The sequence below is a fragment of the Salmo salar genome, chromosome ssa14 (assembly GCF_905237065.1).
Source record: "Salmo salar chromosome ssa14, Ssal_v3.1, whole genome shotgun sequence".
Classification (NCBI taxonomy): Eukaryota; Metazoa; Chordata; class Actinopteri; order Salmoniformes; family Salmonidae; genus Salmo; species Salmo salar.
The window spans coordinates 2,718,976-2,736,691 of record NC_059455.1 but is presented as its reverse complement, the minus strand read 5'-3'; the positions used below and the strand labels follow the sequence as shown (position 1 = coordinate 2,736,691).

Genomic DNA, 17,716 nt, shown 5'->3' with positions numbered 1-17,716 from the left:
GCAGGCTCCGTGCGTCGTGCACAAGGACATAGACTCAACTCTGAATTCATTCCCTGAATTACGTTAAAATAACAAAGACATTCACGTTAACATTACGCTTGTCCATTAAGCTGCACTATATCTCACCTGTTTTTCAATCCAGTCATTGGACTTAATTACGGGTATTACCGTTTGAAAGCATTGCATGTTCCATTTAAATTCAGCCTTCTACACTGTATTTGTATCATTAATGACAGCTCTGGGGCTTGAAAATGAAACCGTAGCCAGAAGTGCAAAACATATTTCTATAATTGCATAGCACCATACCTGTAAGGCTGTCATTCATTCATGCTATCAATATAAATTGGGACCAGAGAGTATTACTGCATTTGCATTCTACTGTGATATCTTAGCAAATTCTAGAACAAAGCGTGATTATTCATGTCTCCTTGCTCACAGATTTTTTCCTAAATGTCAGTTCTTGCTGTCATAAAGTCACGTTTGAAAATGCAATTAGCATAAGCATAAAGTAAACTCACATGGGCTAGACGGTCGAAGCGTGCAAAGAGCTCGTTCAACATCCGCACCAGCTCTTGTGCCGATAGCGTTGTCGAGAGGTTCGTGAATCCTTTAACGTCTGCGAAAAGAATGCTGTAGAAAATATGGAGAAGTCACATTGTCACCATTACAATTCAACGTCTACAGATAATTTAGTGAGAAAATAGTCAACAGGGTACAGGTTTAAAAAACATGTAGTCCAGATCAAAATGGTCCAATGTGGTCCCTCTTTGCTTTTGGATGAAACATTAAGACAAATCTAAACGGAATCTCTGCCCCTCCCTATCTCCAGGCTATGCTCAAACCCTACACCCCAACCCAAGTACTCCATTCTGCCACCTCTGGTCTCTTGGCCCTCCCACCCTTATGGGAGAGCAGATCCCGCTCATCCAAGTAAAAAGCTCTTCTCTGTCCTGGCACCCCAATGGAACCAGTGGAACCAATTTCCCCCTGAAGTTAGGACAGCAGAGTCCCAACCCCTCCTCACCCCTGCCCCGTAAAAAAAATATATGCCCTTTGTGAACTAACACTCACACTTGACTTTTTTCCCTCCAGCACTGACTTTGCTGATAGCTACTTTATTGAGGAAAAATGTACTTACTATGACTGAGATATAAGGTTATCTCGCCTAGCTATCTTAAGATGATTGCATTAACTGTAAGTCACTCCGGATAAGAGCATCAGCTAAATGACTAAATTGTAAATGTAAATTACACCACATTATAAACTACAACCAAGATCACATTTATATGATCCCATGTTTATATGATTGATTTGGTTGAGATATTGCCTTCCTGCTTCTTTTAAAAAATGAAGGGGAACTGAATCTAACTGGTAACATAATTGAGACAACACAGGAACATTATGGAACTGACAGCATTTTAATTATACGGAACAAAAATATAAACGCAACAGGTCCCATGTTTCATGAGCTGAAATAAAGGATCCCAGAAATGTTCCATATGCACAAAAAGCTTATTTCTCTCACATTTTGTTCACAAATTTGTTTACGTCGCTGTAAGTGAGCATTTCTCCTTTGCCAAGATAATCCACCCACCTGACAGTTGTGACATATCAAGGAGCTGATTAAACAGCATGATCACTACACAGGTGCACCTTGTGCTGTGGACAATAAAAGGCCACTAAAATGTGCAGTTTTGTCACACAACACAATGCCACAGATGTCTCAAGTTGAGGGAACGTGCAATTGGCATGCTGACCGCAGGAATGCCAGAGTTGTTACCAGAGAATTGAATGTTAATTTCTCTACCATAAGCCACCGCCAAAGTCGTTTTAAAGAATTTGGCTGTCTGTCCAGCCTGCCTCACAACTGCAGATGATGTGTAACCACACCAGCCCATGTCCTCCACATCCGGCTTCTTCACCTGCAGGATTGTCTGAGACCAGCCAATGGGGCAGCTGATGAAACTGTGGGTTTGCACAACTGAAGAATTTCTCGACAAACTGTCAGAAACCATCTCAGGGAAGCTCATCTGCTTGCTCGTCGTCCTCACCAGGATCTTGATCTGACTGTAGTTTGCTTCATGGAGGATTCCTGGTTTCAACTGTGCTGGGCAGGGCAGATGGCAGTATGACATACATTATGGCGTTGTGTGGGTGAGCGGTTAGCTGATGTCAAAGTTGTGAACAGAGTGCCTCTTGGTGGCGGTGGGGTTATGGTATGGGCAGGCATAAGCTACAGACAACGAACACAATTGCATTTTATCGATTGCAATTTGAATGCACAGAGATACCGTGAAGAGATCCTGAGGCCCATTGTCGTGCCATTCATCCGCCGTCATCACCTCATTTTTCAGCATCATAATGCACGGTCCCACAATTCCTGGAAGCTGGAAATGTCCCAGTTCTTCCATGGCCTGCATACTCACCAGACATATCACCCATTGAGTACGTTTGGGATGCTTTGGGTCGACGTGTACGACAGCATGTTCCAATTCCCGCCAATATCCAGCAACTTCAAACAGCCATTGAAGAGCAGTAGAACAACATTACACAGGCAACAATCAACAGCTATGTGAAGGAGATGTGTCGTTCTGCATGATGCAAATGGTGGTCACAACAGATACTGACTGGTTTTCTGATCCACACCTGGTATCTGTGACCGACAGATGCATATCTGTATTCCCAGTCAAGTGAAATCCATAGATTATGGCCTAATATATTTATTTCAATTTACTGATTTCCTTATACGAATTGTAACTCAGTAAAATCTTGAAATTGTTGCATGTTGCGTTTATATTTTTGTTTAGCGTACTTTGCAGATATGAAATTTTTTTACAATCATATCAGTCATAAATTCCCAATTTATGCTTCAAAATCAACTCTATAAGAGGTTTTAAAAATCGATTCTATTTGACTCAAAATTCCATGACGTACAGTAAGGCATTGTTGGCAGAATAGATGGATGCTGTTAAAAACGGACGACTGTAACTAAGGCTGGAAATGTCAATACAATCAATCTAACATAGGCAATGATCACAAGGTAGTTGTGATGTGGCTAATAGGCAAACAAAAGGCTTAGGACGCATAAGCGAGTAAACTGAAAATGAGTCAACAGTTGAGTCATCTACTGCATGAAATTACAGCCTGATGTGCTTGCATCAGTGAATTCAACTTCAATTGCGCTGCTTTTGTGTGTCCCGTTTACAGCACGCAGCGGAGGTAAAGTGTACAGACACATGCCACAGTCCTAGCCAGGCTACTAAAATGTTGTAGTCTAGCTTCAGTTTTTAAAGCTTGACAATGAATAACCAAAAAACAAAACATGCAACAAAACACCATTCAAACCTTTGAGCAGTAGTCTACAGTACATTTTGAGTGCACCACACAGCAATGCTGCTGGTGATCCAAGCAGTGCAAAAAAATATGAAAAAAATGTTTTAAGTTTAAATGTTACACCAACATTAAGCTACATTTTTGTTATTTGGAGTTACTAAACAGTTTTTGATTAAGGTCACATCGTATTATGCACATCTGCAAGCATAGTGGCAAAGGCTGGACAAATATTTTTGTTTTAATATGTGAAAATGCTATATACAGCATCCTATGTACTACATAAGTGGATATCAAATAAAATAATGGGCAGTTTGGGTCGCAGTTGCAAGTTATTTAAAAAAAAAAAAAAAAATAGGCTGTCTGGCCTGAAAATGTGTTGTGTTTTTCAATATGGCCCGTGTGCTAATTGAGTTTGACACCACTGGGCTAGCGTATCAATTTATGTAGCTAGCTATTTATTTAGCAAGCTAAAAACACAGAGCCTAACATTAGCTAGTTAGCCAGATGCAGGGAGGATGTCATGTCATTGGAAGAGTGGGTGAGTGATAGACTTTTCCCCCTCATATCGTTTTTAGGTGGCTACAGCTAGAGATGCTTGAATGAATGTTATCCACATTTAGCATATTTCTTAGTTATTAATGTATTTTGGGTGGACAGGAAGGCAAGTTCCCATTTAGTTGTCTAATGTGGGTTCGGACAAGCATGCATTGGCTGGCAGGCAAGCTGCAGAAGGACGAGCAGGCTACTATTCCCCATTGTTTATCAGTGCAATTTTTACGGACAACTAGCTGAAAAAGTTTGAGAGGGTTTATCTAATGTTCCTTCATTAGATTTTTGCTCAATTCGCTCTGGCTAGCTTTAATTGTTGATCTTATTGTTGTTGATGTGCATAGACAACTGAACTGAGGGAGAGAGAGCCTACCTTTTCATGGTTGTTTGATCAATAGGACTGTAAAGTTCCCAAATGTAAGAGGACTCCCGTGGTATTTACATATTTGCAGAAATCCATCCAGGTATATTTTGTGGCTTTTGGCAAATGCGTTCTAATGATCTAAAGTCGCACTGTTGCAACTGACTGTAAACACACAGTCCAGTTCAAAGTGAGTGATGGCAGGCCCGTGTGGCAAATGGCATGTTTCTATGAAGGCCTACTGTAGCTCTGATTGGCTATGGTGCACCGGTCTGCGCAGACTCCAGTCCTGAAAAATATGTTTTTATTCTGTTTTATTTCCTGCAGTGTCTTTTAATTGTCCAAATCCACGGGCGCATTCCAATTCTATATTTCTATAGAATTTTCACAAATTACTATACTTCATTCCCAAAAATTCTATGAATTTGTTGTGACGTGACTTTCATTAATCTGATGACTGTTACATATCGAATCAACTAACTATGTTTAATTGTTACTTTAAATTAATCATGTAACAATTAACTCATTAGGATGTGTGGCACCACGGAATAAGTTGGTTAATGAGTTACCATCTTACGAATGAAACTATAGATGATATATAAGATATATATTGATAAGTAATTTATTAACCATTACCTCATATCAGTCTCATAATTCTGAACGTTGCATACCCCTTGCATCTGCACAAACCCCAACTTTATTGATAATTCTGTACCACACAAATTGATTTAATTGTTTATTTACTAACTAACCTCTCTGGGCTTGGTGGGATGCTTGCGTCCCACCTACTCAACAGCCAGTGTAATCCCGTGGCGCGATATTCAAATACCTCAAAAATGCAAAAACTTCAATTTTTTAGCAAAACATTAGATTATGTCAGCAGAGTACCCAGCCAGAAATAATCAGACACCCATTTTTCAAGCTAGCATATAATGTCACATAAACCCAAACCACAGCTAAATGCAGCACTAACCTTTGATGATCTTCATCAGATGACAACCCTAGGAAATTATGTTATACAATACATGCATGTTTTGTTCAATCAAGTTCATATTTATATCAAAAACCAGCTTTTTACATTAGCATGTGACTAGCATGTGACTAGCATTCCCACCGAACACTGCCGGTGAATTTACTAAATGACTCACGATAAACGTTCACAAAAAGCATAACAATTATTTTAAGAATTATAGATACAGAACTCCTCTATGCACTCGATATGTCCGATTTTAAAATAGCTTTTCGGTGAAAGCACATTTTGCAATATTCTAAGTAGATAGCCCGGCATCACAGGGCTAGCTATTTAGACACACAGCAAGTTTAGCACTCACCAAAGTCAGATTTACTATAAGAAAAATGTTATTACCTTTGCTGTCTTCGTCAGAATGCACTCCCAGGACTTCTACTTCAATAACAAATGTTGGTTTGGTCCCAAATAATCCATAGTTATATCCAAATAGCGGCGTTTTGTTTGTGCGTTCAAGACACTATCCGAAAGGGTAAATAAGGGTTACGAGCACGGCGCATTTCGTGACAAAAAAATTCTAAATATTCCATTACCGTACTTCGAAGCATGTCAACCGCTGTTTAAAATCAATTTTTATGCCATTTTTCTCGTAAAAAAGCGATAATATTCCGACCGCGAAATCGTTTTTTATTACAAAGAGAGTGAAAGTAAAAGCATGCTATCCCCTCATGCACGAGCCTCAGTCTAATGGCCCTCTGATAGAGCACTTGCCAAATGCGCTAATGTGTTTCAGCCTGGGGATGGAATTACATCGTTCAGCTTTTTCCTTCTGAGAGCCCATGGGAGCCGTAGGAAGTGTCACGTCATGCCAGAGATCCCCTGTATTTGTTAGAGATGATCAAGGAGGGCAAGAAATGGTCAGACAGGCCACTTCCTGTAAGGAATCTTCTCAGGTTTTGGCCTGCCAAATTAGTTCTGTTATACTCACAGACACCATTCAAACAGTTTTAGAAACTTTAGGGTGTTTTCTATCCAAAGCCAATAATTATATGCATATTCTAGTTACTGGGCAGGAGTAGTAACCAGATTAAATCGGGTACGTTTTTTATCCGGCCGTGCAAATACTGCCCCCTAGCCCCAACAGGCTAACTAAATGATACACACACATGGTATAGGTTATTGATTAGAAACTTAATACAATGGAAACTGGTCCCTAGTACACTAACGACAACATGACTGCTTAATTATCAAAAGAGGGAGGAGTAGAGGGGAAAAGGGAGAAAGAGAGACTACACTTGTAACTACGCTCATAGTAATCCTAATAATTTGGCCCGAACCACCGCTCGTTTGGGGTAAAGAAATAATTTATTTATTTACGAGTTTGAATGTCTTCCTTTGTCGTGTATCTCTGGTGGACCCAGGCCTTCGTGAAAAGGGTTCCGTTGGGCCTTCTCTCAAATTAAGTGTAAGGCTCTGATTGTCCACACGAGGTCACAATGTCCTTCTTCTTAGTTGTCCATGGCTTCAATGCCTTGTCCTGTAGTCTTAAGAAGGACTAACAGGATGGCGATTACTTTCACCCATTCTGGAAGAGTGGTCCTCTGAAGACATCTAATCAGCCATGTCGATGATCCCCAGTGGGGTGATGAGAGCAGTGTAGTCGACGACGATTTTAAGAGAGTAACAGGATGGTCCTAGTTAAATGTACTTTCTTAGATACTGTACTTAGAACAGCTACTCAGCCGTAACATCGATTGTTAGAGAGGCTACTTTGTCATCCTCACCTCGTGTTGATATTCAGGGTCGTAACCAATCGAGACCTAAGCTGCAGCTTGAGTCCTTCTGGTCTGATATGTTCATTCTCAACTCATCCTTTATGCACTCTGGTAAAAAGGGGTGTTTCCATCATGCTGACACGCTATATGAGCTCCCTCGGGCATGGCTACTTACTGGGCAAAGTATCATCAAAACTATTATCTCGTTAGGAATGTGCTTTTAGTTTTTTATCTTACGATAACTATTCTCATCATCTTTGAATATTCCTACACAACATAAAGGATAAAAACCTTACATATACAGAGTGTATGCTGGTCAAGTTACAATATTTTCATTATAAACATTTTATACAATTTTTAATGACATCACAAAATCAACATTACTTTTCCATAGACCATCTCTCATCATTCCCCACATCCGGATGGAGTGGGGAATGATGAGAGTTTTTGGGGCGGCAAAATGTCTCTGTAACAAAGAGACATTCCAATCACCACTACTAAAGACCAGAAAGAGTCCTCTGCTGCATACAATATATGACCGGGCGTGAGGTGTCACAAAACACCCCACATCAATCCCTCCTCCCCTCTGCGGGTGAAAGGGATCTGGTAGATGATGATCCATTGTAACCTGATCTTCGAATCCTCACAGGAGAGTCATGACAAATTTATAGTGTACGCTTGACAAAAAAAATTAAATAAAAAAGAGTCATATTCTTCCTGGGGGTGTATATAAACAGATTCTAATAAGATATAATGTTGCTAAAATGCTGTCACTTCCACTTTAAATCATTTGACAAATGCAGGGCCCAGAGCATTTAAGATTCACACAGAGACAAGGTCCAAAACTATAAGGAAATCATTTTCTTCCCTTTAGTGTAAAATGTGTAACTGATACACATGCTACAATGTTCTACTCATACCGTGACATAACCTGGTGATATTAGGGTGGTTGGTTAATCATAACTCTATTTCTATAACTGTTTTTCTGGATATGAGCAGAAGGCACAGGCCTTACAATGTTCAAAATCTTACCATTTATTATTATCGTTTATGTTAGAGTGTAGGCAATGAAATTCTGCAGTTCTCCAAAATATGTCCTTGTTTAATGGCATCTATTTCTATGTAAATTGTGAGTGATAGTTTGAAGTTTTAATGTCAAATACAGAAGTACAGTGAAATGCCATTCTTGCAAGCTTCCAACCCAACAATGCAGTAACCAATATCAATGTAAAATAAAAAATAAGATAAGGTAGAGCAAAAACGAGAAATACAATTAAGAAATAAGAACATAAGAAAGTAAGAGTAGTTCAGTTCCAATACCATATTTACAATGTGCAGGGATCCAGGAATGATAGACTTAGATGCAGTGCTTTCAGAAAGTACTGACACCCCTTGACTTTTTTCACATTTTGTTTTGTTACAGCTAGGGTTGCAAAGGGTCGGAATTTTTCCGGAAATGTTCCATGGAAATTTGGGAATATTGCTTTTAAATTCGTTCAAAAAGTTAGCTTATAACAGTGAATCTTTTTTGTGGGATACACATATGGCAATTCTAGGTCTTGTGGCATATTTTGGTTAAACTATCCCCAATTGAATGGAATTGCAACCCTCTGCATGCACAGTGCATTCTTCCATCACATGTGCAGCTGATTCTCAAGATCTTGAACACTAATGAGATGCTATTGAGCCCACACTACTACACTGTCTGAGCCAAGGACTACATGCTTTCTGGTAAGTTTTGATTACAGGGTGGGGTGAATATATTTGATATGACATACATGATTTTTTGTTAACTAGTAAATAGTTGCCTACAACAAAGTGTGTTTAAATCATTTCTAACTTGTTAACAATTTCTGCGAGTTAGTTTTTGCTACCATGTGGGTTTTAGCTTGCTTGAGCCTGCTAACTGAGGAGTGTGAATTCACCTGTTTCCATACATGTTTCATTTTAAAACATTTATCTTGCAAAGGAGTTGTTTAATCTAACTGCTTAACTGTTTATCTGTACATGGAATTGTATTTGTTTGTTTTTTACAAAAAAATGGCACGGGCAGTATCTGATGTGTGGAGACATTTTACTGCAGCTAATGTAAAAGGAAAAGCTGTGTACATTTGCAAATACTGTGCCAAATCATATGTGAAGAATGCAACAAAGATGCAGAATCATCTGGCCAAGTGCCAGATGACAAAAGTCCCTCTGCTTCTATTCGAGGTGAAAATGATGAATCAGACACCTTATCGATAGCAACAGCTCATGGTCCTCCTGGAATCAGACGTTTTTTTGACTCAATGGAGGAACGTAGTCAGAGAAATGCTGATGTCTTGCTCAAGCTGTGTATGCAACTGGTTCACCTCTGATGCTCACAGGCAATGTGTATTGGAAGAAATTGCTGAATGTTCTTCGCCCAGCATACACCCCTCCAACCAGAGACATGCTTTATTTACTCATTTGCTGGAGTTAAACAGAGTTCAAGTGAAGGTCAAGCAAATCGTAGAGAAAGCAGACTGTATTGCAATCATCTCTGATAGGTGGTCGAATGTTTGTGGGCAAGGAATAATTAACTACATCATCTCCACCCCATAACCAGTATTCTACAAGAGCACAGACACAAGGGACAACAGACACACCAGTCTCTACATTGCAGATGAGCTGAAGGCATTCATCAATGACCTTGGACCACAGAAGGTATTTGCACTGGTGACAGACAATGCTGTGAACATGAAGGCTGCTTGGTCTAAAGTGGAGGAGTCCTACCCTCACATCACACCCATTGGCTGTGCTGCTCATGCATTGAATCTACTCCTCAAGGACATCATGGCACTGAAAACAATGGATACACTCTACAAGAGAGCCAAGTAAATGGTTAGGTATGTGAAGGGTCATCAAGTTATAGCAGAAATCTACCTCACCAAGCAAAGTGAGAAGAATAAGAGCACCACATTGAAGCTGCCCAGCAACACCTGTTGGGGTGGTGTTGTCATCATGTTTGACAGTCTCCTGGAGGGGAAGGAGTCTCTCCAAGAAATGGCCATATCACAGTCTGCCGATATGGACAGCCCCATCAAGAGGATCCTCCTGGATTATGTATTTTGGGAGAGAATGGTAAGCAGCCTGAAACTCCTGAAACCTATAGCAGTAGCCATTGCACGGATTGAGGGAGACAATGCCGTCCTGTCTGATGTTCAGACTCTGCTTGCAGATGTAAGAGAAGAAATCCGTACTGCCCTGCCCACTTCAATGTTGCTCCAAGCAGACGAAACTGCAGTTCTGAAATACATCAAAAAGCATGAAGACTTCTGCCTGAAGCCCATTCACGCCGCAGCATACATGTTGGACCCCAAGTATGCTGGCAAGAGCATCCTATCTGGTGCAGAGATCAACAAGGCCTATGGTGTCATCGCTACCGTGTCTCGCCACCTTGGCCTGGATGAGGGCAAGGTTGTGAGCAGTCTGGCGAAGTACACTTCCAAGTAAGGGCTTTGGGATGGAGATGCAATATGGCAGTCGTGCAAAAATATCTCATCAGCCACCTGGTAGAAGGGACTTTGTGGATCTGAGGCTCTTTCCCCTGTTGCCTCCATCATCCTCCAAATCCCACCAACATCAGCTGCCTCAGAGCGCAACTGGTCCTTGTTTGGAAACATACATCATTTTACAGATGTATGTTGAAAATGTTTTTGGGAGATGCGATGGATCATTGGGATCATTCAAAATTCCCTTTCTTTTGTTGTTCAGTGAAATCATCCCATGTGAAGAGTCAACTCATTTAATTAAAGTTCAATTTCTAACTAAATTGTTTGTTTTATTTCTATTGGAAGAATTTAATCATTTGCAATTATGTCTACTTATGATAAGGTAAAAGGTTTGTTTCTGTCTCCACGTGATATGGTAAAGATATCCAATGCAAAAAAAATCTACATTTAAATGGTGTTAATATTAATTTGCATATAATTCCGTTAATTCCCATATATTCACGTTAATTCCCACGGAAAGTTTCCACCTCTGAATATTCCCCAAAATGTGCAACCCTAGGTGCAGCCTGTATTTAGAATGGATTAAATTCAGATTTTTTTTTTTGTCACTGACCTACAAATTGTAATTTTTGGGACAAATCCAATACAACACATTACTGAGTACAACTCCATATTTTCAAGCATAGTGGTGGCTGCATAATGTTATGGGTATGCTTGGTGTAATCTTGTAAACTGGGGAGTTTTTCGGGATAAAAAAAGCAACTGATTGGCGCTAAGCACAGGCAAAATCCGATCGGAAAACCTGGTAAAGTCTGCTTTCCACCAGACACTGGGAGATGAATTAACCTTTCAGCAGGACAATAACCTAAAACATAAGGCCAAATCTAAAATGGAGTTGCTTACGAAGAAGACAGTGAATGTTCCTGAGTGACCGAATTACAGTTTTGACTTAAATTAAAAATCTATGGCATGGCTTGAAAATGATTGTCTAGTGATGATCAACAACCAATTTGACAGAACTTGAAGAATTCTGAAAATAATAATGAAAAAATATTGTACAATCCAGGTTTGCAAAGCTCGTACAGTTACCCTGAAAGACTCACAGTTGTATTGGCTGCCAAAGGTAATTTTAACATGTATTCTTATGTAAATGAGATATTTATGTATTTCATTTTCAATACAATTGCAAGCATTTCTAAAAACATGTTTTCACTTTGTCATTATGGGGTATTGTGTGTAGATGGGTGAGAGAAAAACATATTTAATCCATTTTGAAATCAGCCTTTAACACAACAAAATGTGGAGTAAGTCAAGGGGTTTGAATACTTTCTGAAGGCACTGTATGTACAGTATAAGGGAACGGTGACTAAGCATCAGGATATAAATTCAGCAAAAAAAGAAACGTCCCTTTTTCAGGACCCTGTCTTTCAAAGATAATTTGTAAAAATCCAAATAACTTCACAGATCTTCATTGTAAAGGGTTTAAACACAGTTTCCCATGCTTGTTCAATGAACCATAAACAATTAATGAACATGCACCTGTGGAACGGTCGTTAAGACACTAACAGCTTACAGACGGTAGACAATTAAGGTCACAGTTATGAAAACTTAGGACACTAAAGAGGCCTTTCTACTGACTCTGAAAAACACCAAAAGAAAGATGCCCAAGGTCCCTGCTCATCTGCGTGAACGTGCCTTAGGCATGCTGCAAGGAGGCATGAGGACTGTAGATGTGGCCAGGGCAATAAATTGCAATGTCCGTACTGTGAGACAGCGCTACAGGGAGACAGGACGGACAGCTGATAGTTCTCAAAGTGGCAAACCATGTGTAACAACACAGGATTGGTACATCCGAACATCACACCAGCGGGACAGGTGCCCGAGTTTACTCCAGGAACGCACAATCCCTCCATCAGTGCTCAGACTGTCCGCAATAGGCTGAGAGAGGCTAGACTGAGAGCTTGTAGGCCTGTTGTAAGGCAGGTCTTCACCAGACATCACCGGCAACAACGTCGCCTATGGGCACAAACCCACCGTCACTGGACCACACAGGACTGGCAAAAAGTGCTCTTCACTGACGAGCCGTGGTTTTGTCTCACCGGGGGTGATGGTCGGATTCGTGTTTATCGTCGAAGGAATGAGCGTTACATCGAGGCCTGTACTCTGGAGCGGGATCGATTTGAAGGTGTAGGGTCCGTCATGGTCTGTGGCGCAGTTGGTAGAGCATGGTGTGTGCAACGCCAGGGTTGTGGGTTTGATTCCCACGGGGGGCCAGTACAAAAAAAATAAATGCATGAAATGAAAATGAAATGTATGAAATGTATGTATTCACTACTGTAAGTCGCTCTGGATAAGAGCGTCTGCTAAATGACTAAAATGTAAATGTAAAATGTAAAATGTCTGGGGCGGTGTGTCACAGCATCATCAGACTGAGCTTGTTGTCATTGCAGGCAATCTCAAAGGTGTGCGTTACAGGGAAGACATCCTCCTCCCTCATGTGATACCCTTCCTGCAGGCTCATCCTGACATGACCCTTCAGCATGACAATGCCACCAGCCATACTGCTCGTTCTGTGTGTGATTTCCTGCAAGACAGGAATGTCAGTGTTCTGCCATAGCCAGCAAAGAGCCCGGATCTCAATCCCATTGAGCACGTCTGGGACCTGTTGTATCGGAGGCTGAGGGCTAGGGCCATTCCCCCCCAGAAATGTCCGGGAACTTGCAGGTGCCTTGGTGGAAGAGTTGGGTAACATCCACAGCAAGAACTGGCAAATCTGGTGCAGTCCATGAGGAGGAGAAGCGCTGCAGTACTTAATGCAGCTGCTGGCCATACCAGATACTGACTGTTACTTTTGATTTTGACCCCCCCTTTGTTCAGGGACACATTATTCCATTTCTGTTAGTCACATGTCTGTGGAACTTGTTCAGTTCATGTCTCAGTTGTTGAATCTTGTTATGGTCATACAAATATTTACACATGTTAACCTCTATGGGCTAGGTGGGACACTTGCGTCCCACCTACTCAACAGCCAGTGTAATCCTGTGGCGCGATATTCAAATACCTCAAATGCAAAAACTTCAATTTTTCAAACATATGACTATTTTAAACCATTTTAAAGACAAGACTCTCGTTAATCTAACCACACTGTCCGATTTCAAAAAGGCTTTACAACGAAAGCAAAACATTAGATTATGTCAGCAGAGTACCCAGCCAGAAATAATCAGACACCCATTTTTTAAGCTAGCATATAATGTCACATAAACCCAAACCACAGCTAAATGCAGCACTAACCTTTGATGATCTTCATCAGATGACAACCCTAGGACATTATGTTATACAATACATGCATGTTTTGTTCAATCAAGTTCATATTTATATCAAAAACCAGCTTTTTACATTAGCATGTGACTAGCATGTGACTAGCATTCCCACCGAACACTGCCGGTGAATTTACTAAATTACTCACGATAAACGTTCACAAAAAGCATAACAATTATTTTAAGAATTATAGATACAAAACTCCTCTATGCACTCGCTATGTCCGATTTTAAAATAGCTTTTCGGTGAAAGCACATTTTGCAATATTCTCAGTAGATAGCCCGGCATCACAGGGCTAGCTATTTAGACACCCAGCAAGTTCAGCACTCACCAAAGTCAGATTTACTATAAGAAAAGTGTTATTACCTTTGCTGTTCTTCGTCAGAATGCACTCCCAGGACTTCTACTTCAATAACAAATGTTGGTTTGGTCCCAAATAATCCATTGTTATATCCAAATAGCGGCGTTTTGTTCATGCATTCAAGACACTATCCGAAAGGGTAAATAAGGGTGACGAGCATGGCGCATTTCGTGACCAAAAAATTCTAAATATTCCATTACCGTACTTCGAAGCATGTCAACCGCTGTTTAAAATAATTTTTTATGCAATTTTTCTCGTAAAAAAGCGATAATATTCCGACCGGGATAGCGTGTATATGTACAAAGAGAGAGAAAATAAAAACATCTCGTTCCCTCATGCGCGAGCCTGAGTCTCAGAGTACTCTGATCGGCCACTATCCAAACGCGATAATGTGTTTCAGCCTGGGGCTGCCTCGATATCATTCAGCTTTTTCCCGGGCTCTGAGAGCCTATGGGAGCCGTAGGAAGTGTCACGTTACAGCAAAGATCCTCAGTCTTCAATAAAAAGAGCCAAGATGAACAACAACTTGTCAGACAGGCCACTTCCTGTTCAGAATCTTCTCAGGTTTTTGCCTGCCATATGAGTTCTGTTATACTCACAGACACCATTCAAACAGTTTTAGAAACTTTAGGGTATTTTCTATCCAAAGCCAATAAGTATATGCATATTCTAGTTACTGGGCAGGAGTAGTAACCAAATTAAATCGGGTACGTTTTTCATCCGGCCGTGTCAATACTGCCCCCTAGCCCTAACAGGTTAACCGTTTTATGGCTTGGGGATAGAATCTGTTCAGGAAACTGTTCGTGTCAGACCTGATGCACCAGTATCACTTGTCGTGAGGAAGCAGCGATAAGTCTATGGCTTGGGTGGCTGGAGTTGGGTGGCTGGAGGCTTTCCTTTCACACCGCCTGATATAGAGTTCCTGGATGTCAGGGTGGTCGGCCCCAGTGATGTACTGGGCTGTTAGTATCACCCTCCGTAGTGCCATGCGATCGAGGGCAGTGCTGTTGCCATACCAATCAGTGATGCAGACAGTCAGAATGCTCTCAATAGTGCAGCTGTATAACTTTTTGAGGATTTGAGGGCCCATACCAAACCTTTTCAGCCTCCTGAGGGGGAAAAGGCACTGTCGCTGACCTCCTCCCTGTAGGCTGTCTCATCGTCGTCGGTGATCAGGCCTACCACCGCTGTGTTGTCAGCAAATTTGATGATGGTGTTGGAGCCATGCGTGGCCACGCAGTCATGGGTGAACAAGGAGTACAGTAGGAGACTAAGCACACACCCCTGTGGGGCCCCCATGTTGAGGGTCAGCGTGGCGGAGGAGATGTTGTCCTACCCTCACTACCTGGGATCGGCTTGTCAGGAAGTCCAGGATCCAGTTGCAGAAGGAGGTGTTCAGTGCCAGGGTCCTAAGCTTGGTGACGATGGTGTTGAGTGCTGAGCTGTAGTCAATGAACATCATTCTCACCAAGTATTCCTCTTATCTAGGTGGGTGCAAATAAAATTGCATCGTCTATGGATCTCTTGGGGCGGTTTACAAAATAAAGAATTCGAGTTCTTCGGAACAGGAATGATGGAAGTAATCTTAAAACACTTGGGGATTACAGACTAGGACAAAGAGAGGTTGGAAATTACTGTGAATATGCCTGCCAGCTGATATGCGCATGCTCTGAGAATGCTCCATGGAATATCGTCCAGCCCAACAGCCTTGCGAGTGTTGACCTGATTAAAGTCCATGTCGATCTCGGAGAGCGAGATCATCCAGTCTTCTGGGTCGTTTAGGGCCCTCATGCATAGTATGGTGTTGTTATTATTGAAGCGTGCAGAATATGCATTGAGTTCGTCTGGAAGAGTTGCATTGTTGGGCAAATGCGGCGGGCAGCGTAATAACACATGTGAATGAAGATTTGGAAGAAATGAAGTTTGATCCAAATAGGCCTTCCGTCTGATATTCACTTGTCATCACAGTCCTTAAGAACAGTCTTACACTTTCAGGATGAACAACGGCTGTCCTAGTCTACAGTTGAAGTCGGAAGTTTACATCCACTTAGGTTGGAGTCATTAAAACTAGTTTTTCAACCACTCCACAAATTTCTTGTTAACAAACTATAGTTTTGGCAAGTCAGTTAGGACATCTACTTTGTGCATGACACAAGTAATTTTCCAACAATTGTTTACAGACAGATTATTTCACGTTTTAATTCACTGTATCACATTTCCAGTGGGTCAGAAGTTTACATACACTAAGTTAACTGTGCCTTTAAACAGCTTGGAAAATTCCAGAAAAGTATATCATGGCTTTAGAAGCTTCTGATAGGCCAATTGACATCATTTGAGTCAATTGGAGGTGTACCTGTGGATCTATTTCAAGGCCTACCTTCAAACTCAGTGCCTCTTTGCTTGACATCATGGGAAAATCAACAGAAATCAGCCAAGACCTCAGAAAAAAATTGTAGACCTCCACAAGTCTGGTTCATCCTTGGGAGCAATTTCCAAATGCCTGAAGATACCACGTTCATTTGTACAAACAATAGTGCGCAAGTATAAACACCATGGGACCACGCAGCCGTCATACTGCTCAGGAAGGAGACGTGTTCTGTCTCCTAGAGATGAACGTACTGTGGTGCGAATAGTGCAAATCAATCCCAGAACAACAGCAAAGGACCTTGTGAAGATGCTGGAGGAAACAGGTACAAAAGTATCTATATCCACAGTAAAACGAGTCCTAAATCGACATAACCTGAAAGTCCGCTCAGCAAGGAAGAAGCAACTGCTCCAAAACAACCATAAAAAGCCAGACTATGGTTTGCAACTGCACATGGGGACAAAGATCGTAATTGTGGGAGAAATGTCCCCTGGTCTGATGAAACAAAAATATAACCGTTTTCGGCCATAATGACCATCGTTATGTTTGGAGGAAAAAGGGAGAGGCTTGCAAGCCGAAGAACACCATCCCAACCGTGAAGCACGGGGGTGGCAGCATCATGTTGTAGGGGTGCTTTGCTGCAGGAGGGACTGGTGCACTTCACAAAATAGATGGCATCATTAGGGAGAAAAATTATGTGGATATATTGAAGCAACATCTCAAGACATCAGTCAGGAAGTTAAAGCTTGGTCTCAAATGGGTCTTCCAAATGGACAATGACCCCAAGCATACTTCCAAAGTTGTGGCAAAATGGCTTAAGGACAACAAAGTTAAGGTATTGGAGTGGCCTTCACAAAGCCCTGACCTCAATCCTACAGAAAATGTGTGGGCAGAACTGAAAAAGTGTGTGCGAGCAAGGAGGTCTGCAAACCTGTCTCAGTTACACCAGCTCTGTCAGGAGGAATGGGACAAAATTCACCCAACTTATTGTGGGAAGCTTGTGGAAGGCTACCCAAAACATTTGACACACGTTAAACAATTTAAAGGCAATGCTACCAAATACTAATTGAGTGTATGTAAACTTCTGACCCACTGGGAATGTGATGAAGGAAATAAATCACTCTACTATTATTCTGACATTTCACATTCTTAAAATAAAGTGGTGATCCTAACTGACCTAAGACAGGGAATTTTTACTCGGATTAAATGTCAGG

At 41.2% G+C, this 17,716-nt stretch overlaps 1 protein-coding gene across 2 annotated transcripts in view; it reads right to left on the bottom strand.

Annotated features, from left to right (window-relative positions):
• Nucleotides 1–17,716, bottom strand: part of adcy8 (adenylate cyclase 8 (brain)) — a 304,017-nt gene that overhangs the window by 153,031 nt on the left and 133,270 nt on the right. For both annotated transcript variants that reach the window (XM_014139104.2, XM_014139106.2), the window contains exon 4: nucleotides 519–630. In XM_014139104.2, the coding sequence (XP_013994579.1) occupies nucleotides 519–630 (112 nt within the window). The remainder of the gene's footprint in view (nucleotides 1–518; nucleotides 631–17,716) is intronic.